The sequence below is a fragment of the Mesoplodon mirus genome, assembly GCF_964341445.2.
Source record: "Mesoplodon mirus genome assembly, chromosome: 9".
Taxonomy (NCBI): Eukaryota; Metazoa; Chordata; class Mammalia; order Artiodactyla; family Ziphiidae; genus Mesoplodon; species Mesoplodon mirus.
The window spans coordinates 59786365-59812972 of NC_138985.1; the positions used below are offsets into that span (position 1 = coordinate 59786365).

General features: G+C 34.4%; 1 protein-coding gene across 8 annotated transcripts in view; it reads right to left on the reverse strand.

The window, feature by feature from the left end:
• AKAP9 (A-kinase anchoring protein 9) overlaps positions 1 to 26608 on the reverse strand; it is a 152864-nt gene that overhangs the window by 27965 nt on the left and 98291 nt on the right. For 7 of the 8 annotated variants that reach the window (XM_082631818.1, XM_082631816.1, XM_082631814.1 and 4 more), the window contains 9 exons: positions 15210 to 15372; positions 14201 to 14413; positions 11584 to 11816; positions 10521 to 10640; positions 8767 to 8943; positions 8005 to 8109; positions 3484 to 3636; positions 2577 to 2756; positions 508 to 1557 (listed from right to left, as the gene is read on the reverse strand). In XM_082631818.1, the coding sequence (XP_082487944.1) occupies positions 508 to 1557; positions 2577 to 2756; positions 3484 to 3636; positions 8005 to 8109; positions 8767 to 8943; positions 10521 to 10640; positions 11584 to 11816; positions 14201 to 14413; positions 15210 to 15372 (2394 nt within the window). Of the gene's footprint in view, positions 1 to 507; positions 1558 to 2576; positions 2757 to 3483; positions 3637 to 8004; positions 8110 to 8766; positions 8944 to 10520; positions 10641 to 11583; positions 11817 to 14200; positions 14414 to 15209; positions 15373 to 18146; positions 18434 to 26608 lie in introns of those variants that run through there. The other variant, XM_082631819.1, reaches the window with a different exon arrangement.

Sequence of the window (26608 nt, forward strand, 5' to 3'; positions counted from 1 at the left end):
TGTGATTTCAGATCTTTACATAAGTAGACCTAAAGGGGTGAAAGGATGAAATCTATTATGAGGTATAAAATCTGCAAAAGTGAATGACTTAACACTCATACATTAATTCACTAGAACACTAATATATTTTGACATTTTCATTACTGAAAAGGAATGATGACCACTTAACATGCATGTTAGAGGAAAAAGGAAAAAACTCACACAAGTTCCAGAGGACATTTGCTATACTTAACATTTCCAAGTTTCTTCTGACTGCTCTACTTAATGACTATGGTAGTGAAAAAAATATTGTGATTTTAAGACCACAAAATATAGTTTGTATCCATTGTTCTGGTGATAATAATGACTGTATGGAATGGTAATATTTTTTATAAAAACCCTTTATATGTGAATTGCTAGACGTAAAGAACACTGTATTTAATAAATTAGCAGTAAGTTTAAGGAACAGGGAAAAGAGAGTTAGTTTCTTAGGGTATTTAAGTGGAAAAAAATCAAATACAAACTAACCTTGAGAACTTCAAAATCTCCTAGAGGGCTTCTTTTCCTTTCTTTGCTTCCCTGTTTTTTCTCATTGTCCTCCAATAGCTTCTGTAGTTCCAGTAGCTTCTTTTCTTTTTCCAAAGCATTTTTTTCTGCAGTTTCTACCTGCATTTCACCCACCTGGCTTTCTAATTCTGATATTCTCAAGGTCAGTGCTGACACATTTGACTCCACCTCATTTTCTGTTAGTTGGTTTAAATTCTGTGTATTTGTTCCTCCAGGTTCTGGTGAAACTGCTTGTTTATCTTGACAGAATTTTACATATTCTTTAACTGCTTCGAGTTGGACCTGACTCACAAGAGCAGCAGCCACCTTTTCCTCAAGTATATTTTGCAGGTTTGCCATCTTCTTTTTCAGTGCTTCTTTTTCAGACTGGCCTTGCTCCTGCAGGCCCTTTATTTGTTTATGACACTGGGTAAGTTCTAAGTCCTTTGCACTCACAGTGCTCTCAAGTTGCAGCACCTGTGTTTGCAAACTGCTTATGGAAACTTTGCTGTTTTCTTCAAAAGATTTGAGGTAAGTCGGATTTTCTAGGGGTTTACGAGCACCCTCAGTAAGGACTACTTCTAGTCCAGGTTTGTTTCTGCTCAGATCATCTACAGCCATGTTAACACTTTTCTCTGGTATACTATGGATTTTTTCCATATTTTCACGTTCTCTCTTTAAGCTACGTAATTCTTGTGTTAGCCGGTTCATTTTTAAATTGGTTTCTTTAAGTACACTTTTCGTCAAGGCCATTTCTTCATTAGTGGTTTCTACTTGCTGTTCCAAAGCCAGTTTTTCAGCTATTACTATATCCAACTGATGTTTTAAACTATCTGCTTCTTCTGGGAGAGAATTAGTAACCACTGATGTCTTCTGTTCAATATTTGCCAATTCCTGTTGAAGCTTTTCAATCACTTCATTGAGCTGCTCAATTTCTTCTTCGCTATTTTTCTTCACACGTTCTTGATCACTCATCAAACATTCTATCTGGGTTTCAAGATCCCTTATTAGCTCATTTTTTTCTTCAATAACCTATTAGTTAACAAAAAAAGTAACATATACAATAAATATGTATTTATATTTAGGGAATTTTATTTTATTTTAGGGCAGGATCTTAAAGTGTTGATCACACACACACAAATAATTTATTCTCAGACATCCTAAATTAATTTTAATATAGACCAACAGTCCTCCATCACATCAAACAAGAACCTTATTTAGAACTTCATTCAGAAAGTCATTAAACATAAAGTGATTTAGGCATTTAATAGATGATTTCCTATAAGTAAAATAGTCAATATCAATACAATCTAATTGAAAAGGATGCAGTATTGAAATATAACAGTCTATAACAGGATAAAGTACTGAAATAAAAGTCTAAAACAGTGCTCAAATGTCATTATCTTATTTAACTCACACAAAATAGAAGAATTTTTAATAGATTTGGTTAGAGTGATATGATGAAATCTGAGTCACCAGAGACTCCCTATAAAACATCAAAAATCTTTGACAATGTTAGGAAGGGATAAACATATACATAGCTTGTTAAACCAGTATGTCTTATTAAATTAAAATTAACGGGTAAAAGAGAATTAAAGTTTTACTTGGTTTTTACATTCACAAAGAAACTGAAAAATAACCACCTTGCCCTTTAAAATTCTAGCTTAGCCACTATGGAAAACAGTATAGAGGTTCCTTAAAAACCTGAAAACAGAGCTACTATATGATCCAGCAATCCTACTCCCGGGCATGTATCCAAAAAAGACAAAAACTCTTATTTGAAAAGATACATGCACCTCAATGTTCACAGCAGCACAAATTACTATACATAAAATAGATAAAGAACAAAGATTTACTTTATAACACAGGGAACTCTGTTTAATATTTTGTAATAACCTATAATGGAAAATAATCTGAAAATAAAAAAACCTAGATCACTTTGCTGTGCACCTGAAACTAACACAATATTGTAAATCAACTATACTTCAATAAAAAACAAAAATAAAATTCTAGTTTAAATAATTTCATGTAATAATTTTAAATTAGTGTACCTTGTTATCTGTTGTAATTTTAAGTTGATGCTGAAGTTTTGTAATTTGCTCATTCAGTTGGTCAATTTCTACCTCTTTTTCCTGCATTATTTGAGCAAATTTCCCAAATAGTACATGTTGGTCCTGGGTAGAGATAGGATCAGCTTGCTTTATGGAAAATCCCAGTTTCTCCATTTCATCCTAGGAACAAAAATAACCATCCCAGTTGGATAGGGCATTACACGTGATTTTCAGAACATTCTGTCAATTAACTCTTACCAAGCTATAGCATCTAAAACATACAAATGGGGGCTTCCCTGGTGGCGCAGTGGTTGAGAGTCTGCCTGCCGATGCAGGGGACACAGGTTCATGCCCCGGTCTGGGAAGATCCCACATGCTGCGGAGCAACTGGGCCCGTGAGCCAAAATTACTGAGCCTGCGCGTCTGGAGCCTGTGCTCCGCAACAAGAGAGGCTGCGATAGTGAGAGGCCTGCGCACCGCGATGAAGAGTGGCCCCCGCTCTCCACAACTAGAGAAAGCCCTCGCACAGAAACGAAGACTCAACACAGCCAAAAGTAAATAAATAAATAAAGCAAACTGTCAACAAGTAAAAATAAACACTATTATAAAAAAAAAATAATAAAAAATAAAACATACAAATGAAAAAAAAATCAGAGCTATTATATAATTATTGTAAATCAATAATTCTTAAAATGTTTTGATAAAGGTCTCCAAAATTTTTTATTTCTGATGAATTCAAATGTTTATGTTGGCTTGAAGAGAAATTCCATGCAAATCCATCTGCAGCTAATGTTCCTCTTTTAAGTATTATTTAGCGGCTGGATTTAGCAAATGCTTAATACTACAACTACTACACAAGACAAAAACAATGAATTATTTAGAGGCAAAGTTTTCCTTAAGTAATTACCTTAAATAATTTGTTTTCTTGTTCAAGTTCTTGTAGGCGGGTAGTAGATTCCTTTTTCTGTATTTCTAATTGCATATGTAGTTGCTGGACTTCTTCATTCTTATTTTCCAGTTCTTCTCTGAACTGTTCCAACTGTTCTTCTAAGTTTGTGATCTTTGATACCAAAATTATCAAAAGGAAAGAGAAAAAACTGTTCATACAAATGTTTATTTGTCAAGAGAGAATGAAGAGTGCTGTATTGGCTCTATAGTATATATGCTTAAAACACGTGAGCCATGAGAATAAAGGAAATATCAGTATTAATCAGTATGATTTAAGCCAGATGTAACTGTGGTTTCTAGACATTTTCAAACTAAACACCTTTAAACCATCCTGCCCAAAGCAAAGACGGGACCTTCAGAGGGAGGATACAAGGAGCCATTTCCTACCTAAAATTATCCTCTGATAAAGCATAAAAGAGTCATGGGAGGAAGGGAAAGAGTCCCCATTTTAGATCTTATTTTATGTTAAATTAATTGCTATTAAAAATGCTCAAGAAAGCTGTAGAATTAGGTCAGTTATTTTAGCCACCAAGTGAGATTAGCTCAATTTAGTCCATATTAATACTTAACCCAATGAAAGGTTTGGCAGCCATGTGCCTTATTTGAGCAGAAGGAAGCAGAGGTAGACGCTAAGAGCAAGAGACCCTTGGGTCTGAAATGACAGAAACTTAAAGAGTAAGTTAGTAAAACCATTTTAGGAGAAAATTAGAGTGTTCCTATATGTAGGACAACTGAAATTCAGCTCATTTCTGAGCACAGATTACCACTAATGGTAAAGCAATTGCTCTTTGATGGCTGTGTAGAGACTGAAACTAATGATGAATATTGAGAGTTTGGTTTAATATTTGGGTTTGGTTGAGGAGAGGAACAGTCATTTAGCTCAATGCTTTGTAGCTTCTTAATACATTTTTAATGAATGGATTTTCAAATGTGTATTTACCTATGATCAAAATTGCTGCATTAAAAGCAACCTAAGACACAAGAGCAGCATTTAGTGGCAGCTGGCTCAGAAAGTACATATAAATCATTTATTACCTTAGAACTTGAAAGGGGGCATATTCTGATTACACACCGATACGTAATCAGAATCATATCTTAGCATTAGCAAGGCAAAGACCTTCAGAATCATTTAGCCTAATATTTCATTAATAGAAATCATACTGATATTAATAACAATAGCCATCATTTATAGACAATTTACTGTTAGGCACTGCATAAGATGCTTTATATGTATTAGTTTTTTTAAAAACCCTATAACAACTTTATGAGATCTTTACTAGGATTATCTCCATTTCAGAGATGAAAAAGGGAGTCACTGAGAGGAGCACCTTGACCTCCAGTCACAAGGCTAGTATGTGGAAGCCAGTTTTTGCACCTCAGGAGTTTACCTCTGGAAGCTTACATTCTTAACTATCATTTATCCTGCTTCTAATAACTAATGTCTAAGACATATTTAAATAATTTTCTTTAACACTGATATTAAACTCAGTAGGCACACCTTAAATATAGTTAGTAGCTGTGCATATATAATTATCAGGTTAGTTTGTTGAAAATTGTGATGATTATATCTTCTTCAAAGTTAACTAATGTAACGGTATTTACACTTATCCCTATCTTCTATGACTACGTTTGATGACAAGGTATTATTTCAACACATACATAGATATTTAAGTTCAAAATTGCTGCCCTTGCCCTGCCTCACCTGATACTTATTTTCTTTTTTGATGAAACAGTTTATGGTCAAATTCTTAGCCTTAATATTCAAAGAGTGGTCCCTGGAGCAGAAGTGGCCTCACCTGGGAACATGTTAGAAGCAGAGATTCTCAAGCCGCACCCCAGACCTACTGAATCAGATTCTTCACTTTAACAAGATCCCCAGGGGATTCATACGCACATTAAAGTTTGAGAAGTTCTGGTCTAAAGCACTAACATTCCCATCATAAGTAGCTGAACGTGAGGCATCAAAACAGAGACTTCAATTCCCAAAATGACACTGTAAGGCATTCTCTCCTCTTACTCAGCCAGACTTCAGTTGCAGTCCCTGGCTGTCTTATTACTGAGTCTATGACAACCAAAAACTAGAAAAATATTATTAAGGTCTAAAAATAGAATGGTAGCTTTCTGGTTTAACCTTGTTCTATTTAGCTACCAAATGATATCTAGACTGTTTGGATTACATTAATTTGCATCTATTTGTGTTTTCTTTTAAGTATTCTTCTCTTTCAAATGTGTGTGTGTGTGTATGTGTGTATGTATGTATACATATCCTAGTTAGATAGGAGATTCCTTGAAGATGGGTACTGGTTTTACAACTGGACAGTGGTGTTCTACAAACAGGAGTTCAATAAATGTTGAATGACAATCTATAATACTTCTCACCAACAGGGCAAAACATGCCCGGATGTTTTGGCAGTATAGCATCACAGGGCTCCAGAATCAGAGAAATCGAGGAGGAATTCTTGTTTAACCACTTACTGTGTGACCATGAGCAAGTTCCTTAACCTCTCTTAAGATCTGGTTTACTCATGTATAAAGTGGAAATATCAATAGAACCTATCCTCAGGGAGACTGCAAGGGTTAATGACATAAGGCGTTTAAAATACTTAGCACTTTCTAGCACAGACTTCAACAAAGTTAACTATTATTATTTACTATTGCCATTTGTAAGCTAGATCTCTTTAACTCTATAAAGAGCTAAAACCTTCACAGAGCTAAAACCTAACTGAAGGCATCTTTTTCTTAAAGAAATTCTTCCTTCTATTTCTCTCCACATTATTCTCCTTCTCTTATACATCCTGAAATTCCTATCTTCTAAGGTTTTCTTCTCTTTCTATTCATTTTGAATTTCTAAATACTGTAATAAACTTTAAAAAAAAGTTTTACACAAACAGGCTATGGGAGTAGTAGGAAGTATCTCAGATATAATGACACATAGACATCTTATGTTTATACTGTCAGATATCTGAAAACATTTGCCTAGTACAGGAGAGAATGCTTAAGAAGTTATTTTCATTAAAAGATATATGTTTCAATTTTACATTCCTGTCTTTCAGTCTCCAGTTACTGAGTGAGTGGGTTCTGACAGAATACTTGTCACTGTTATTCAAACGTGAATAACAGTGGCAAGTATTAGTAGACCAACGTTAGCCATCAGTTTAATTCTTAACTCATTCAACATGTCTCCTCTGTTTCATCTGTAAAAACTGGGAGCTGGTTGACAGAAGCTCTCTAAGGCCTCTTGTAGTTGCAACAACTATGATTCTAAGTAAATGGTAGGCAGTTATTGGATGCTTACTTTAAGAAATTAAGGTGTTAAGTAGCATTAAATAAAATTCAAATGACAATAAAAATATAAAATTAGTAAACTTAATCAGTTATCCATAATCAATTATCATTGCCTTTGCGACCAGTTTTGGAGTTCCATCTTTTTAGAAAGCAGACAATTTATTTGATTATTTAGTGTAAGGTAAATCTTTAAATGTTAATTCTTTCCAAAACACACAGAAGTGGTTACATATCAACAAAAATGTTCTCTGTCTCTCACATAAAAGCCAAAAAACAAAATACGAATCTCTTAGATAAACATTAGTCAGTACTACGTGAAAATGAGAACATAACCATTCTCATGGAAATGATCATTTCCATTAGTCATTTATATAGATGACTTTTTTCTCCTCCAAACTACAAGTTCTCCAAGCTATAGTTTTAGCTGACGTCTAAATCATTCTTCTATTTTTCAAAGCACTCGTTAACATTAATATACTGTTTACATTCAATAAATATTTCTTAAAATACATCAAATGTCCTGAGAAAATTACATGGAAAGAGATAAAAATGTAATTAAAAATTTTGAAACATTTAAAATATGATATAGCTAGACGACATATAGTACAATATGCTTTAGAAAAACTAATGGAGACAAAGATTTAAATAATTAGGAACTGGAAATTACTGCTGTTTTAAAAGTGCATTTTCTGGTTTTTTTTGGGGGAAAGGGAGGGAGTAGGAAAACATAAAAGAACTTTATAGAATTACTTTATTATTAATCTTTTGTTTTAAGAACATGTTTGGCACACTGTAAAAATGCACTATTATCTCCCAGGGCAATACAACTTAAAAAAAAACAAAATCCACAGCAAAGTAGCAGTAATTAAAAGCCTATGGTAAGGTCAAGAGGAAGATACTGCCTTGGGCCCAAACCCTACTATCTCTCTGCACTCTCCTCTTCACTGAATTCATACCTACCAAACCAGCCACCTTTTCTGTCCTCAAAACTTCCTCCCGTGTCCAAGCGTTTTTACTTGTCCCCTCTTCTTCATTCCAGTTTATCTGTTCAAATGTTTACTGTCTTCCAAGTTCAACTTAGGCAATAAGCTAAGAAACACTCTAAACTTTGGTTTTAGACCATAAACTTCATTCTAATCAAATGATATTTTCTAAAATAATTCAAGCCACACTTTGTCATTAAAAATAAACTTACCTCTTTTTCCTTTCTGTCTATGGCGTCTCGCTCAGCCTGCAATTGTATTTCTAGAGACAATTCCGTTTTAGCTTCTACTGATCCAAACTGTTTTTGGTCCTCTACCTTTAAATATATAAGAATTTTATCAAAATGTCAGACATTAAATCCTGACTATCCATTTTAATTAGAGAAGTAGCAATTCTATTTCTCTAATTAGAAGTAGATAATCTACATTAGTGAATGATCAAAAGTTACAACATTCAGTCCTGAATGCATTTTATACAAATTAAGACAGGAATTGCTTGACAATCTTAAAATTCATTTCTCAGATAAAATGAAGGCTATCCCCTCAACTGCTCCCCTCCCAATTTCCTTATCCTGCTCTTCTTTCATTCCTTTTTGCTTTCTGTAGCATAACAGGAACAGATCTCATTGCTTCTTAGTTTGGGGTAAAGCATCAGCCTAAACTGGTGCTTACAGCTTTTTCACTTTGCTATTATTTTAGAATCACAAACTTACTGATGGTTAAAAGGGCAATTAATTCTTCTGGTTTAATTAATCTTTCTTTATCAGGACTCAGATATGCAAGGAACATTTGGAGATAAGAATAAACAGAAATGGTTATGATGTCAATGAAGACATCAAGATATATACATTATGCAATAATATCAACAAAGAATCATCAGTGATTTTTTTAATTTAAAAAAACTGATGTCCATGTAACTAAGAGTAACCCGTACTAAAACACTTGATAAAATTAACCCAAAGAAAATGTCACACCTTTTGAAAACTGTCCGTACTCATGAGTAAGGCTTGCTCCAATTCCCTTACTCTGAACTCCAGTTTCTCAATTTCTTCATTACGCTCCTGTATATCCCTCTGAAGTTGCTCTTTAGAGAGCAAAAGCTCACTGCACTTGTCTGTTTTTTCTTTCAGATGATTTGTTAACTGTTCAACCTGGAAATAGAATAAGCAAAAACGGTAATGTTAAAAAATGTAAGCATGTTAATAATATATCTATCCTCATTTCAAAAAGGATTTTTAGATGCTATGCTAATTTTATTTTTGATACGGATAGCGCTATTGTCTCCAACTACAGCAACGTTTTCTGAGTTGATACATCTAAGCAGTACTAGTAAAAGAGAAATAATATTGCTCTCACCAAACCTTTTAAAAAAGTTCTCCTAAGACTAACAGTTTCTCTAGCTAGGAGGAGCAACAATACATTTTTGAATAATGTTGAATTACAAGCTCTAATGGCACAGCCACACCAAAACCTAATAAAGAAAACAAGTTTACACAGTACTGACTTAACATTTATATGTAAGATAAGATGATCTAAAAAACTTTCATGGATTATGTTTTTCTTTCCACAAATGGTTATATCGATACATATAATAATACAATGGTTCTAAATACCACAGGAATGGGAGGAAATTGGGGACCTTTAATACAGTCACTTGGAAAGCTTTGCAGCCTACAGATTCCACCAGCCCAGAATAGAGATGAGAATGCCAGGTGCTGAGAGGGATTTGTGCACCCTGAAAGTTTCCCTAAGCGATTCTGATATGCAGCACCATTCAAGTGAATGGCTCTGTGATGGAAGGATACAGGAAGGATCAATAAGATAGCTTGTGAAATTAGTTCTAATCAAGTGAAGAGAGAAAGCTTATTTAAAAAAAAGAAATGTGATGGTAAGAAAAAAAGAAATTCTACCTTATTTCAGTGAGATATTTTCAGGAAATTATCTAAAAATGGCACTTATTCCTCAAAACATTAGAAGACATGCAAGCTTACCTACAATTACAGGTTCAAGAATGACAGTAATAAAGCCTGAGGAGAAACTTTAACAATAAAAGGTGGACTAAGTTTGAAGTGAGGTCAAAGGAAAAGACAGTAAAGGATGTATAGCAAAATGGCACGATACACTGTTACAGTTAGATTTTTTTTTTTTTTTTTTGATCCTGAAAAAATCAGAAGCTGGGGACTCAGATCTGGCAAAGTAAGGAGAAAACAAATGGATCAGTGATTTGGAAGAAAATCAAATACACACATCCTTGTTAGTTTCTTGAAGTTTCATGAATGAGGCAGCTCCCTCTTTTTAAATATAAGAAAGCAAATAGTAGGAAATGACAGGAAGTTCTAGAGCTTAAATATTCTTTTGAGTGTCAACGAACACACAGCTACTTTTCAAAATTTAAAAAGGTTAGGAACAAGATGAATAACTATAAACTCTGTGGGGATTGATAACTTTTCTACTGCTCCAATAGATAAGGCTGTTCTACATCAGTTTCCTTCTATTAAATTAGAATGTAAATAACATTTTACTACAATGAGTTTATAGGTATTTTATACTTCTTTGGAGTTTTTAGGGTTTCAAGAACCTTCTCATATTGAAGTAATATTTAAGTTTCTGATTTTGAAGATTTATATACAATAGAAAGAGCTCCTTTTAAGTTTTTTATTATATACATCTTATTTTACACATAATATACAAATTATTGTATGGTAGACAGTATCAGTAAAATTCTTACCTCTCTAGTTTGATGTTCACTGATAGGCTGGAATCGAGGTACGACCTTAAGCTGCTGTTCTAGTTTCTGTATTTCCTGTTGGAATACATCTCTCTCGTGTTCTCTATCAATGGCTTGCTCCTGAAGTTTAATAATAATAGTAACTGAAGAAATAATATTTATTGAAGCTAGTATTTCCCTTACTTCCCTTTAATTGTAGGCACAGTTTTGTTTGAAGACAAACAACTGATGATCACGGGAATACCCCAAACCAAAAAGGTTTAAAAAGATAACATTTGTTGTATGGTACATAACCTCTTATGGCTCTTCAACAAAAATTTAAGCATTTAAATGTTATCTGAAGCACAACACTTTTAAAAATTCAAGTAATGTTAAACACAGAATGAAATACATATGTTCTTCTTAAAATGAATTTACTTTTTTGGAAGAAAGGAGGAATTCCACTATTAATTTAGTCATTAAACAAAAAAAGTAGAACAAATTGTGTAGTAAATCAATTTCTTTCATTTTAATCTAGGTTTTACATCTAAAATTATAAAATGTGTAAGAATCTTATTCTATGATCTGTGAAGATAACACATGGCTTAAATGAAATCCCAAGGAAGAAAATCCATGTGAAATTAGAGACTTAACATCTTTTTGGAAGAGAGTAATGACAGCATGACAACTGTTCCAGTCCTTTGCTTCCAGGGCACACTTGTTACCTGTGTGTGTATCTCTTATGGGTTAAACAGTGGTGGCCAATTAGCTTTTAGGATCCTAACTTGCTTTGGTTATTGGTTAAGAAAAAGACTAGGACAAACTTCTTAACTATGAATTTGGAAAGACTAACTGGTAGGGCTTACTCATAATCTGCCTGTACTGCTTTTAATTCTGAAAGCTGCACAATAAAAATTACTAGAATTTTTAATCGAAATAGTACTTTTCAATTAATTAGTAGATGACACATATAGATGGAAATATCAGAATTTAAGAGTCCCTCCATAATTTAAAATCCACAACCTAGAAGAGCAGCAAGTAGCATTCCACTGAGAAAATTAATATTAATGTTGAGAATACTTACATCTAAAAATTTTCTCATTTTTTCTAACTGCTTTTCCAGTGCTTGGTTTTGCTGTCTTAAATCCATTAGTTCAGCATTTTTTTCCTGTTCCAGCTCTATAAATCTACTGACTTGTTCCTCGACATCTATTTCTAGAGCTTTCACTTGTTTTTGAAGGTCATCACATACTTTTTCAGCTTGACACTGTACCTCTAGTTTTTCCTTCATCAGTTTTTCTGTCTCCTGTAGTAATTCTGTTTGTAAGTGCAAAAATATGCTACATTAAATCACAATTAATGATGTTATGATAGTAAAACCACCCATAACTGTATTCAAAATTTAACTTCATGAAACAAAGGAGCCGAGTTTTACTTCAAACACATGTAAAAAAGGAAAATACTCTTATGAAAATATCAAAATAACATATTCCTATATAAGTAAGCAAGCTAGTATCAATAAAATTGTACAGAATTAACAAAAAGAATACGTCCTGTCACTAAAAACAATATTTTTGTGAAAAGAGCATAGCAAATGACCCCCTCAAAATCCACTTTCACTATAAGGAAAAGAGCAAAGTCTAACCAAACACAGAAAGAACTCAACTCAGACAAAAATCAATTCATTTAAACCCATAAAGTCATTTTTATATGCATACACAATACACACAGAGATCAAATACTGTAAATCTTTAACCAAGGCAAGTAAGAGTTACAGAAAAGAAATACAACTAGAATCAGAATTTCCTGTTAGCCTTACTCCTTATTAGATCCATATTCCTGACTTAGTCTTGCATGCTCACATGTATGTGTATCACGGGAAAATTGACAAGTATGAGAGGTAGTGTGGTGTGGTGCTTAAGAGCAAAGACTGTGAGTTCACATCCTAACTGCCACTAGTCTCTGCGACACTTAAAATGATGTCCTTCAATTTCCTTATATGTAAACTGGGGATAGTAACAGTACTGATCTCTAAGAGTTACTGTGGAATCAAATGAGTTAATATATGTGAAGAACAGTGCCTAGACTATGGTAAGCACTACATATAAGTGTTAGCCATTATTATTAATATTAATCATACAATAATAAATTACATATAGCAAAGTAGAACAATTCTCTAATGAAGAAAATGGAAGGAATATAACTCTAGAGTCTTTACGCTAACTGGTCTGTCAACACTGTTCTCACGATTAGAAATCTACAGAAAACAGCTTTCCTTTTAAAACAATACTGATTTAGATGTTAATATAAAAGTTAATCAACCAGAAAGTCTCTTTATTAAATTTCACTGATCCTATTGATACCATCATCTTCATACTTCCTGATTTAGAACAGAGTATTTTGAAAACTCAAAGGCTGTAAGAGTTTAATATATTTGTTAAAGAAAAAACTTTTAATAAACTAACGTTTTCTTTAAAAAACTGAAATGGTCTTAAGCTCTGTGGAATAATAGATATAATAAGATGATGGTCACTATGAATCGCAATTGTTAATTCCAAATATAAATATGTATTTTTATTGTAAGAAGAGTTTTTCTGTTGTTAAATAGAAAAACTGTAAGTATGAAACAAAACAGCAAAATTAGAGATATGTTAGTTGGTTGAAAAATCCAAGGGTCACCCAATGGCCATGCAATTGTATAAACACACCTGCTCCAGGTGCTGCATCGACTGCAGCATCTACTAGTCCTATTAGGAAAGAAAAAACACACACACAGAACAAAAATATGATAATTTGCATGTCTTCTATTTCCTAAAATAGAATAATACACATACACAAAAGAATTAGAAGTAAAAGTTGAAACCACTGATTATTATCATCGGTAACATTTTCAGATGTATCAGTATTTCTTAAACATTTTACATGTATCATACATATACTTTCCACGTTAAAAATTCCAACCCTAAACCTGTGCTAAACCAATTTGAGCAACCAGAAAAACTTCACCATATTACAAAAATGTATGCTGTATCTCTAAATTGATAAAATTCAATTAGTAAAACTACACATTTATAATCTGACTGCATGTGTAATATAAAAGTGAGAAGATATGATTAAAAGGATTTAAAGTTCCACTGTTACAAAGACTGACATTTATTTATTTTTACCACCGAACAAACTTTAAGATGTTACCTAATGTCTCATTTAAGAAAAAATTAACAGTTATTTGTAAACTTATTTATTCTTTGAAGTCCTGCTTATATTAAACTAGATGTCAACCTGCTTCTAACAGCCAGTGACCTTTTCAATCTATTATCCTGCAGGCTGAAATCCACCTCACGTGCTCACTACTAGTGCTCTTATTTAGTTAATCCAAGTATACATTTTGCTGCCTTTCTGCAATTAAAAGAACTAAATCTTACACAGTTCAAAAAATATCCTGCCTCATTATATGCAGCTTTCTCTTTAGGCAGAGGTTTGAGGATAAATGAAGAATTATCTTTTTCTGTCAAAATATGCCAAAGGAGAAAGAAAAAAAATTTGATTCCACATGGTTGGCTAATAAGACAATTACCAATAAGGTAGATTTTCTTATTATTTTTCAATCCCTATATAAAATATACAAATAATGCCACTGAAAGGGGGAAAAAGTCATCTTGAACTTTTCAGGAATGTTTCATATAAAGTCTAAAAATACATACGCTGTTCAACGGGGCCTGCCTCAGCTTTCATAGCTTCCTTCTGCCTCGACAGTAATTCTCTTTCTTCTTGGATCTGCTGTTGCTCTGCTTCTAATTCTTGTAATCTATTACCTGCACATAACAACTCCTGCTCAAGACGATCTATTATATCAGTTTTTTCCTGAATTTGCCTTTCAAAAAGTGTTTTTTCATCTGCATAGCCATCAATGACACCTACAAAATAAAATTAACAAGGAATGTAATTATTATTTCAAATTTTACCATTATATTTATATAAATAAAAGGTGTTCTGTAAGCAAATTTTAAATCATTCCAACCTATTAAATCTTGAATGAATTTGCTGCTGATGATAGCAGTAACTATGGTATGCTCAATACAGCCTTTTCTTATTAAATATGTGTCTAAATAAGTAATTCCTCTGAATTTTCTGTTACGCTAACGTATCACATCATGTAGGTATAACACACTTTATTAAATGGATATAAATAGATAGGTTCCTGGAAAGTTTAATATAAATCAGATGCTTGTGAACTGAATCACATTTTAAATATACTAGAGAAAGTTGATATTTTAAGTGATTCCAGAAGGCCAACACCCACAACAGCATGGTAGGATATAAACAGCATGGAGCTTTACAGGCTTAAAGCCTGGAATCACGATTTAGTGGTTACTGAACAATTTATTAGCATCTCTTTGCTCCAGCTTCCTCATCTTTAAATTATAACAGTTGTCTTATGGTGGGATTATGGTAACAATTCACTATCATTCATTTCTGTATTTTCTAAAATTTTAAATACTTTCTATAATTCTACTAAGTACTTTTTATAATTAAAAAATATATATAGTTTTTAAAACTGCTTAGAGGAATTCTGAAGACAAACTATAACTACTTTTCAATGGGCATTTGAAATTAAAAGTAGACTGGTGGTTTCCAAACCTGGCTTGCACCACAATTTATTTTTAGACTTGAAATTTCTCCACCCTCAGTTGCCAATGGCAGGGTGCTCACCCTCAGCCTTACTGAGCTCCACAGTCAGCTGTTCTCTGGCCCTGCACTCCTCATGAAGGCGCTCTCGCAGTTCTTCTTGGCACTTAAGGGACTCTGTCACTTCTTGTTTCTGTCTAAATGACTCACGCATCAATTCTGTCTGTGTAACTTTCGCATGTTCCAGCTAAACAAAGAGGGAAAGCAGACGTGAAGGAAGACAAAGTGTTAAGAATACCAGTGTCATTCCCCATTAAAGCTTAAAAAAAAAAAAAAAAAGAATTTTAACTGAAAATAAAGATATACTGTTGAATTGTAGTCATTTAATATTTCTAGTGCATGCTAGTACTAGTAGGTAGGGTAAATCAGTAGATAAGTAGATTAGCTGTGTACAACTTTCCACAAGATATGTATTCTAATTTTATTGAACAAAAAAAAAAGCTTCTTTTGAAAATGAACCACTTTACATCACTAGATCTGTATGCTATCATATGAAGAGAGATATAAAGTTAATAATACACAGGCTCTTTTTGTATTTGGTAAAGAATTTTATGTAACTATGTGTTCTATGATAAGCTTTATGTTTTCTGTATTTAACACTTATTGACTGTGACTCCTGCTGTACACTGTGGGGAACTAATAATAAATAATTAATGCAATGTCATCAATGAATAAAATCATAGTGGCACAACAAAATGAAGTTCAACCCATATTTTAACTAAAAGCTTTATACTTCTGTCCATTTGTGAAACATCTACAAGACTCTAAATGAATATTCAGTTTATTTTCAAAACCTTGGAATATAGAGGCTTTATCTATAAACACAGCCTCCTTAAAATGCTGTCATTGGCATATACTGACCACATTCTTAAACAATTTTTAAGATGACAGTCAAGTACCGGCTCAAGGCCAAAGCGCTCAAAAACAGTGATCACTGTAATCAGCTGCATGAAACTGCAGAAAAGCACTCTCTGCTTTAGTTTTCTGGGCTTCTTACTGCTAGCACTTGCTTTATCTGTTTTTATTAAAACAACTACATGGGGAAAAACTGAGCACAAATGTTTCTGGTATTTAATATTAACACCATTACATTTAAAAAAAATTTACCATAGCAAATAGATTTTAGAGTTACTAAGTAAAACTTTTTGTGGTACCATTTTGTGGTTGGATAAATCAGTATCTCACATATCTATTGTGCAATTATTCTTGTTTTAATATGATGTTTTAAATATCATTCACAACCCATTACTTGAAAATAATATGCATACACATTTAAGATTCATAATGGAAAATTAAGCATGCATTTTAATCACAAAATATTTCCTAAAATATCTGTAATAATATGTTGTTACCTGAACAAAGATAAAACTTTATATATATTTTTACTTTTGACTGGCAAAAGACTTTTCCTTTAAATGTGGATAACCAGTATACATTAATTTTTAAAATTAAAAAATGACCATAAAATATGAACTAATTTATAAAAAGCCCTGCTCCTGAACTTAGTCACAGCCTATATTTTAAAAATAAATCAATTGCTTTCACATGTACATATGTAATTTTTTTCTGTACATTGTAAAATGGTTGCCTGAAATATATGAAATCTCTAAAAGAGTTCATAGCTCTAACTAATTAGGATATGAGGTTTTTTTTTCCTTTTTCAAATCTACTGTACAAATACAACAATGCACTTACAACAAAATAAACACTTGCTTTAGATAAGAAAAATAAGTCGGCTTCTATATTCTATTTTCTGACAAGATCTAAACCTGCCTTAAGATGCATTTAAATATTACTATGAAACCACCAGAAATAACTTCAGTTTTACAAAGCAAAACAAAAAACCTGGGACTCAAATACAGTAGATCTAGGAAACAAATTTCACTCATTATAGAAGATGGCACCCACATTTACTGGAATAAGAGATTCCTTCAAATAAATAAATTCCTTCAAATAAATATTTATTTAAATACATTATACTTAAAAAAACCTCTTCCATCCAGTTAAGGCACAGTTTATTCCTAATATTTATATAATACCTATAACCTAATACTTAATAATGTGAAATATATAAAAATATCATATTCAACATTTCCACATAATTTAATAAACTTACTACATTAAAAGTATGTATCATTAGTAAATAATCTGTCACTTTAATATAAAAGCTTTAGGGGAGGTAACAAAACTATTCTGAAAGCATCTGTCTTGTTAAATACTAGCTAGTACATATAATTAAAGCCATAAAAGTCACAAAAAATGGCAGACAACATACTGAGTAACCTGTAGTGAATCATTCACAACATTTAAGTGTCAAATGAACCTGAAATACTAACTATGCTAAATACCCTTAACACTGCTTATAACATACATTTCACATAAAAAGCAGAAAAAGGTATTTCCTCATAGGATTAGTAGGCATATTAAAAATAAGCGCCTTAGGGAGTTAGCAAAAAAACTGAAATAAGAATCCAGGTTTCCTTTTTTCTTTTCCGGAACTACAGGCAATATGCCATATGATTGTAAACATTTCCTAACTGGCTCAATAACAATTCACTTAGCTGTTTTAGGTATGACAATGCGTATTCTTTCAAATATAATCATTCCATTTTTACTCAGGATTGGCATCATAAGCATATAGAAGTAAGATTCTTAAGGACAAGCAGGATATTTTTAAACAGCTTGCCTGGCATGGGAGAACTGAAATATTATCTCATTCTGCTTTCTGGAATGAAAAACGTAGCCAAGTTGGGGCTTGTGGACAAAATTTAGCACTTCAATACATTAATCATTACAGGATGAATGAGTAGTAACACACCAAACAAGAAGAAAACAAGATTCTATTCCATTTGCCCTTACCAAAGACATTTAAAGTTCATTTCTCATTACAGTTTTAAACTAAATGTATAAAAAACTGAAAGCATAAAATAAAACTGTAAAAAACCAAATTTTTATACTTACTGAATAAGGAGGGGTAGGCAGGGAAATTTTGGAAATAAGCTTTAATAGATGCCCATTTCTTTTATGAATAAAATGAAAAATAGAAGTATTAACAATTACTGAGTTATTTTCATCCAAATGTTCACATAGAGGAAAAGGATGTGGTAAAGGCACCCGAGATTCAACCTCATAAATGTCTTCATCTTGTTCTTCCAACCACGAGCCACTAAGTTTGACAGCTGCCAAACAGGTCCTGTAAGAATCCATTCTAGAAGCTGTAGCTGCTAATTTTCCTCATTTGCTGTACCAGTATTCCACTACACTAAGAAAGTTCTGTTTAGTTTATCCAGATATACCATAGCAGTATGAAAATTTCTCCTTAGCACTATCAAATAAACATTATAAAATTAATTCATACAACTAAACAACAAAATAAAAAACCCACAAATCTAAAAAGAACTAGATCTCCATCAGTCTTCATCAAAAAAACCAGAACAAAAACAAAAAAACAAAACTAAAAGCAAACAAACACGTTTTTAATTAGAATAATTACTAAATTGTTGAAGAATGGAAGAATAAAAATATAAATATCTAATTAGCTAAGCAATAAAACTGCCTCTGGTATCAAAATATGTCTGTGGAAATAAAAGCCTTCCAAGCAGAACCTGGTAGGGAAAGTCAAGTTTTAAGTCTCCATAGTAGCAGCCTTAAAAAATGTAGTTGCAACATTATTTCCCTTGCTCTTGCTGCTTCACAAAGTGCTCTTCTGAACTGAGCTATTCAAATAGCCTCTCATGCTGAGCCAAAGAATTCTAGTCAGTGTCCCCTGGGGAAAGGTCAGAACAGAGGGTGTGACTTAATGTCTTTACCTATAGGTACACTGACAGGTGGAATCTGAATTCATACACCCACAAAAAAGCCTGCCTAACAGGATCCAAGTTCCACGTCAGAGCTCTGAAAAGGATATCCAGATAAGTTTATAATGCTTCTAAGATAAGCTAGTGTTTTTCCATTCCATTAAAAGATTGTTTTAATTTAAAAATGTGAAAACAAGTAGGTTTGAGTCCACATTACCAATTAGTTCTTCAACTATATCCAGTAATCATAACTATTTCTGGAAAACTAAGTATTTCCTTTTGATATTTCCTTAAAATAATACTCATTCTTTTGAGGAGTCATTAAAACTAAACATAGTTTACATAACGAAACATAGATAGTTTATAACATCGGTTATAAACTATTTCCACACTGAATTGTTTACAGAGTAATTCTTAAGGAAAAAACCCCTCTTTTTAAAAGCTGCATTGTATATAATAATTGGTAATTATACCACTTAAGGTATCCTATGAACTCTGACTAAAACTTAAAAGCACAAGTGGTGTGTAATGGCCTTTTGGTAGCTCCAGAAACCTCGGCAATAGTGAATAAAACAGCTTCTCAGAATTTAAAAGATGAACAACATACTTTTCAATATTAAAAATCCTCAATAGTGAAAGTTGTTTTAAATAAATGGAAAACCTTTCATTGTGGTGTCTTTTCTCTACCCAGTAACTAAGTATCCTTAACTCACAAAACCTTTATCTACTATGGAAAAACCCACACTAAAGCAAGCACATCAACAAAAATCAATTTTATAGCCACTTTCACTATACAATATATCTTTAGAGGAGTCAATACTCAAACCCTTCACAGTAAGTTAATAATTAGGGCAGAGAAAATAAGATTTTCTATGGAAAGCTCAGAATCTACAGGGATATGGTTTGGGGTAGCGGAGGGGCAGCTGCTTCCTAGAATTCTGGACTAGGCAATGACAAATTTCTGTTTATTATGGTTTCTTATGTGACACCTCCAGTTAGTTTGTGAAACCATCATAACATCTGTACAAGATGGAGATCTAACCACACCACTGGTGCAGCTAAATTTGACTTTACTGGGGCTTCAGCAGATACAAAATCATCAACATCCTAGATGTTCACTTTATGAACTGGCTGGACCCATGTTCAACATATCAAACACCTCTCAAAATACTCTTTCTCAGCTCCTTCTGAGAATAAGTTTATTTTCATAACCTGGTGTCCAATTTCTCTTATTTGAAGCAAAAACAAAACCCTGAAAGTAAGACATATCCCTTTATAAATAGAAACATTTAGGTCAAGCCAAGAACTAACCACAAAGAAAAGAGAAAACTAGGAGGAAAAGACTCAAAAAAGCCGCAGATTAAGATGACTTAGGGGGCTTCCCTGGTGGCGCAGTGGTTGAGAATCTGCCTGCTAATGCAGGGGACACGGGTTCGAGCCCTGGTCTGGGAAGATCCCACATGCCGTGGAGCGGCTGGGCCTGTGAGCCATGGCCGCTGAGCCTGCGCATCTGGAGCCTGTGCTCCGCAACAAGAGAGGCCACGACAGTGAGAGGCCTGCGTGTCGCGATGAAGAGTGGTCCCCGCTTGCCACAACTAGAGAAAGCCCTCACACAGAAACGAAGACCCAACACAGCCCAAAATAAATAAATAAATTTAAAAATAAATAAATACTCCTGTTCTGTTTAAAAAAAAAAAAGATGACTTAGAATGGGGCAAACAGCCCTCATAACAGTACATTAACTGACGGCACACTATATTAAATGTTCAGAAAGGTGACCCTGAATTAAAATAATTCAAATTATAGTCTATTTTTTCCCTACTTTTGAAAGCATGTAAAACCTGTGTTTATCCATGTAAGACAAAAATTTATAAGTAAGGTGTACCCCCTTATAACCAGGACCATAAGTCAAGGTTAAGAAACTAACCACAAAGAAAACAGAGTAAAATTAAAGGGGGAAAAGACTCAAAACGGCAGTAAAGACGATTTAAGATAGGGGCAAATAGCTCTCCCCAAAACAGCATATTAACTGATGGTATATTATATCTATTGATGTCCAGATAGATTACTTTGAATTGGAATAATTCAAATTATATTCTTTTTTTTAATTTTAGAAAGCACATAAAACCCTTTGCAATCAAAAACAGTTAAAATAATTTCAATGTTTAAGAGGACACCCTTTTAATTATCCAGACTAGCTCATTATCCCCTGGTTTCAGATAATCAAGATTTTAATGTATATTTGAAGGCTATTAATTTGCAGTATAGAGTTATGTTTTTAGCTTTACTTTAATTGTACGATATCAAGCTATTTAACCTTTTCCCTAGAAATATTTCCCCCAACCTGTAAACCACTTCTGTTGTTCTCTTTTGTATTTTGATTTATTTTTTATTTTTTTAAGTTACTTAATAGACTGAATCCTGGCTACAATACCCTGACAGAGCCCTGATGCTTATAATACACACACTGGGAGCAACACCTAACGGCAAAGGTATTTCAACACTTTACTAAGGTTTATGTTTTATTTTTATTTTTTTAAATAAATTTGCTTTTTACTTATTTATTTTTGGCTGCACTGGGTTTTCATTGCTGCGAGTGGGGGGCTACTCTTCGTTGCGGTGCATGGGCTTCTCACTGCAGTGGCTTCTCTTGTTGTGGAGCACAGGCTATAGGCGCGTGGGCTTCAGTAGTTGTGGCTCGCGGGCTCTAGAGCACAGGCTCAGTAGTTGTGGCACACGGGCTTAGTTGCTCCGCGGCATGTGGGATCTTCCTGGACCAGGGCTTGAACCTGTGTCCCCTGCACTGGCAGGCGGATTCTTAACCACTGTGCCATCAGGGAAGCCCACAGTTTATATTCTAAAATATAACAATGACAAAACAATATCTTAACTTACAGTACTACTGTTTCATCCTCGTAAAAAGGCTCCTTTTTGGAGAAAATACAGAAAAGTACCTTAAGTTCCATTATTCTAAAAAATGATTATTAATAAATTCATGAGAGTTGCCTATAATAAAAATCATTTCTTTGGGAGTAAATTCCTCATTCACTGTTTTCTTCTAACGCCTGAAAGAATCTCTTGGTAAATAATCTCCTATGGCTCTAAACAGTACCTCTGGATTCTGGAAAACTTTAATTGCTAAAACACTACTTCCACATAACAGACTGATGCCTATTTCTACCTGACCCCAGAATCAAGAATCTGAAACAGGGACTTCCCTGGTGGCGCAGTGGTTAAGAATCCACCTGCCAATGCAGGGGACGTGGGTTCGAGCCCTGGTCCAGGAAGATCCCACAAGCCACAGAGCAACTAAGCCCGTGCACCACAACTACTGAGCCTGAGCTCTAGAGCCCGCGAGCCACAACTACTGAAGCCCAAGCACCTAGAGCTCGTGCTCCGCAACAAGAGGAGCCACTGCAATGAGCCTGCGCACCACAACAAAGTGTAGCCTCCCCCCCCTCCACACTAGAGAAAAGCCCGCATGCCGCAAAGCAGCCAAAAAAAAAAAAAAAAAAAAAAGAAAGAAAGAAAGAAAGAAAAAGAATCTAAAACCACACTCTCAAAGATAAAACTTCTCTGCAGAACCACAAAGACACTACTAAATAAAGATAATGTTAAAGAGATTAACTTTCTAAGGGCTTGAGACTAGACTTTCAGAAATTTTACTCCTATTCCAACAAAAGCCATCCCAACCAATAAGAAACTGCAATAGGTTGAATACAAGCCTGAATATATTCAATATTTATAGTAGCCTGTCTCAGCAAAAGAGAAGTAAAATCCATCACAGTAAATATATTATTATATGGATTTTGACATGCCATTGGGCAAATCACTTATGAAATCAAATACATAAAGTAAAATACTCATAAAAGATATTATGAAATCAGGCTATAAAGGCAGATACCCTGATACTTAGTAAAGAAAACGCTTATTAATTCTTTTATTAAAGCAAGATGCATCTATGGAACCTAAAGCAGCCCCTAAACTTAAAACTAAGTACAAGACTTAATCATGATTTCCCACTAAAATTATATAGCATATAAAACCAAATCAGTAAAAAAAAAAAAAAAAAAAAAAAAAAAAGGAAAGAAAGAACCTTGATTATTTGACAGTATTTACTTAGACTACAGGGCCTTTTCAGTGAAACTCCTCCCCAACTCCAAACAAAAGCCCACAATCACTGGCAATAACTTCTCTCACCAATCTTAAAGGAGGCAGAGTCTCTCCGATCCAAAGGCCACAGCTTCCACTTGTGTTCCAGATTCCACCCTCACCTACCCCAAGGATCTGGCTCCACAAAGCCCATCCTCTCTGATGTGCATCTTCAACTTTTCCATTGCTACTCAATATAAACACCTGAATCTTCAAAAAAACATTCTGCCCCTTTCAAGCTAATGGTCTCCTGTTTTCTTCACGGCCAGGTATCATGAAATTGCTATCTCTATTTCTTCAACTCTATTTCTGTAAATGTCTGAATTTTGAATTTCTCCTCTATCAACTCCATGAAACTGTTCTCATCAAGGTCACTGATGACACCTATACTGAAATATCCAAACGACACTAAATCCACAGCATCCGTTACCTTTCTGTGGTATCTGACACTTACGGAAAATCACTCCTCATCTGGCTTTTATGACACTATTCTCTTGATTTTCCTCTCTCATTCTCAATATCTTTTGTAGATTTATCTAACTTTATTCTCTTTTAAATCTCAGCACTCTACCAGGACAAAAAATTAGCTCTGTACACTCTCGAAAACCATGGTTTCAAAAGTCTTTAAAATGATGACAGGGATTCCCTGGTGGCGCAGTGGTTGAGAGTCCGCCTGCCGATGCAGGGGACACAGGTTCGTGCCCCAGTCTGGGAAGATCCCACAGGCCGTGGAGCGGCTGGGCCTGTGAGCCATGGCTGCTAAGCCTGCGTGTCCAGAGGCTGTGCTCTGCAACAGGAGAGGCCACAACAGTGAGAGGCCTGCGTACCGCAAAAAAAAAAAAAATGGTGACAACTTCCAATCTAGTTTCCCAAACTCTAGATTCTAGGGAATATCTTCTCCTTCTACGCATTTCAAACTCAGATTACCTAAAACTGAACTCGTTATTCACTTCTTTTGCATCCCCCATCTCAGTAAGGGAAATACACCAACAACTTAGTTGGTCAAGGATTCACGTGTGGTTTCCTCTCCCCTTCCTTATCCCCTACATTCAATGTCACACCAACTTCTATCAAATTCAGCTTCTACAAGTTTTAAAATCACTTCCCTCTTGCCCTAACTTGATTTCTATCCCTTTTCACTGGAATATTTTAAGAGTCTCCTGTTTCTGCACATTCAGCATCTCTCCTCACTATTTTCCTGCCCATATATTCACCCCACTGCTGCCAGAGGAATTCTCTCTAAAACACAAATTTGATATTATTATTTTCTACCAAAAATATTTCAATGACTCCCCACACTTTTCAGCATAAAGTTAAATCTCCTTAACTAAGCCCTCAAGGGACTATGTGCTAACCACCGCTATCCTTCTACCCTCTGTTCCCCACATTCCACCCTGGATGTTTATATCACAAAACTACCCAGTATCCTCAAACACATCATGCTGGTTTATACCAACATGCTATGCCATGTGCCACAAATTTTCTTCTTGACTCACCCACTTAGTTTCTACTTGTCTTGTAAGTCTTTACTTAAAAGACTCATTTTCCCTCTCATTTTCCCTTGAATTATGCTTTCACCTCCATTACTTCACTGAAACTGCTCTTGTAAAGTAACCAACGACCCTCCCCCCCACACGCACACACCTCCCAGATTTCAAAATCTACTCCTCAGGCTATAACATGACCTGTCAGCAGTAACTGACAGAATGATTCACTCCTTTCATTTTCAAAGGGCAGAAAAAGTGGCAGTTAAGAGCATGGACCCTGAAGCCAGACTGGATTCAAATTCTAACTTACACCTAATTTATAAGCCTGGGCAAGTTCTCCAACTGGTTTCTTTGCTTCTGTCCTGCATCCCTCCATCCCCCCAGTCTATATTTAACAAGGGGGTCAAAGTGATCCTTTTGGTAAATGTAAGTTAGATCAGTTGCTGAAAAATCTCTAATGACCCGGAGCTGGAAACAATTTGTATGTCCTTTGGATAAACATACGGGTGCATCCATTCAATGGAATACTCCTCAGCTCTAAAAAGAAACAAAGTATTAACACACATAGATGAATCTTATAAGTATTTTGTTAAGACAATGAAACCAAACTCAAAATAATGCATAATGTATGATTTCATTAATGACACTCTGGAAAAGGCAAAACTATAGGGACAGAAAGCAGCTGGTGATTTTCAAGGGCAGGAGGTGGAGGAGGGGCTGACTATAAAAGAACAGAGCAGCACCAGGGAATTTTGGGGTGATAGAAATGTTCTGTTTTATGTTTGTGGTGGTAGACACATAACTCTATGCATCTGTCACAACCAAAAGAACTGTCTATGCACAAATGAAATTTACCATATGTAAATTTTAAAAAAATTAACCAAAGTGTGGGGGAACCCAAAATGGAATAAAAATTATAATAAATAATTCTTATTGTATTAAAAGTGAATAACAAAACCACACTAAAGGCGTGGGGAGAAAAGAGTTAACCTATGATACTTTGAAAAACAGTATTTTAATTGTGTACGGTAAGGCTAAAGACCAAAAACTACTGTACATAAATACTGCACTCTAGTTAGTAAATTTGTTTTTCACAGGGAGATAAGTTAGCAACTGTAAAATTACTTTATGGGTATATATGGGTATGAAATTACTTTATGGGTATAAATGTTTAACAAATGAATAAAACTACTGTAGATTATGAGAGCCTGGTTTCTCGCCTTTGGAGAACAAAGTTACAAAGGAAAGGGGAAAGGGGAGAAAGAATGCTGTGGTACTAGATGGGGACTGGAGGTATTGATACGAAATTATATTTCTATTATAGATACAGAAAGATATAAAAATAAATATATATGCAAGGATTAATACACTACATATATTTTCAAACTGTCTGCTGAGAGGACCATAACACCTTAGTTAACAATAAGCACATATAGCACCCAGGTCTTGGTTTCTAATTATCTTTCTCCAATAAAGGGAACTTGAATTCCTTGGAGAAGTAGTTGACTCTAGGGCTGGGGCAGGGAAAATACAAGATGGGCCTGGAGTCTCTGATTGTGCAAATGCTCAAAAGAGTAAGCATTTTGAAAGTGCACAAGTGCCAACCTGAAAGAGTTCTTACTGCCAAAGCTGGAACAAAACAAACTACTGTAGTATTGGATTATAAACCACTGAAAAAAATTAATAGCTATGAGTTCATATGAAACTCGATTAGTTAAGTAAATAAATGTGAGTGAAGAAACAGCTCTTGGGACTTCCCTGGTGGTGCAGTGGTTAAGACTCCGCTTGCCAACGCAGGGGACACGGGTTCAATCCCTGGTCCGGGAAGATCCCACACGTCGTGGAACAACTAAGCCCGTGCGCCACAACTACTGAGCCTGCGCTCTAGAGCCCACGCTCCTAGAGCCCGTGCTCTGCAACAAGAGAAGCCACTGCAATGAGAAGCGCACGCACTGCAACGAAGAGGAGCCCCCACTTGCCACAACCA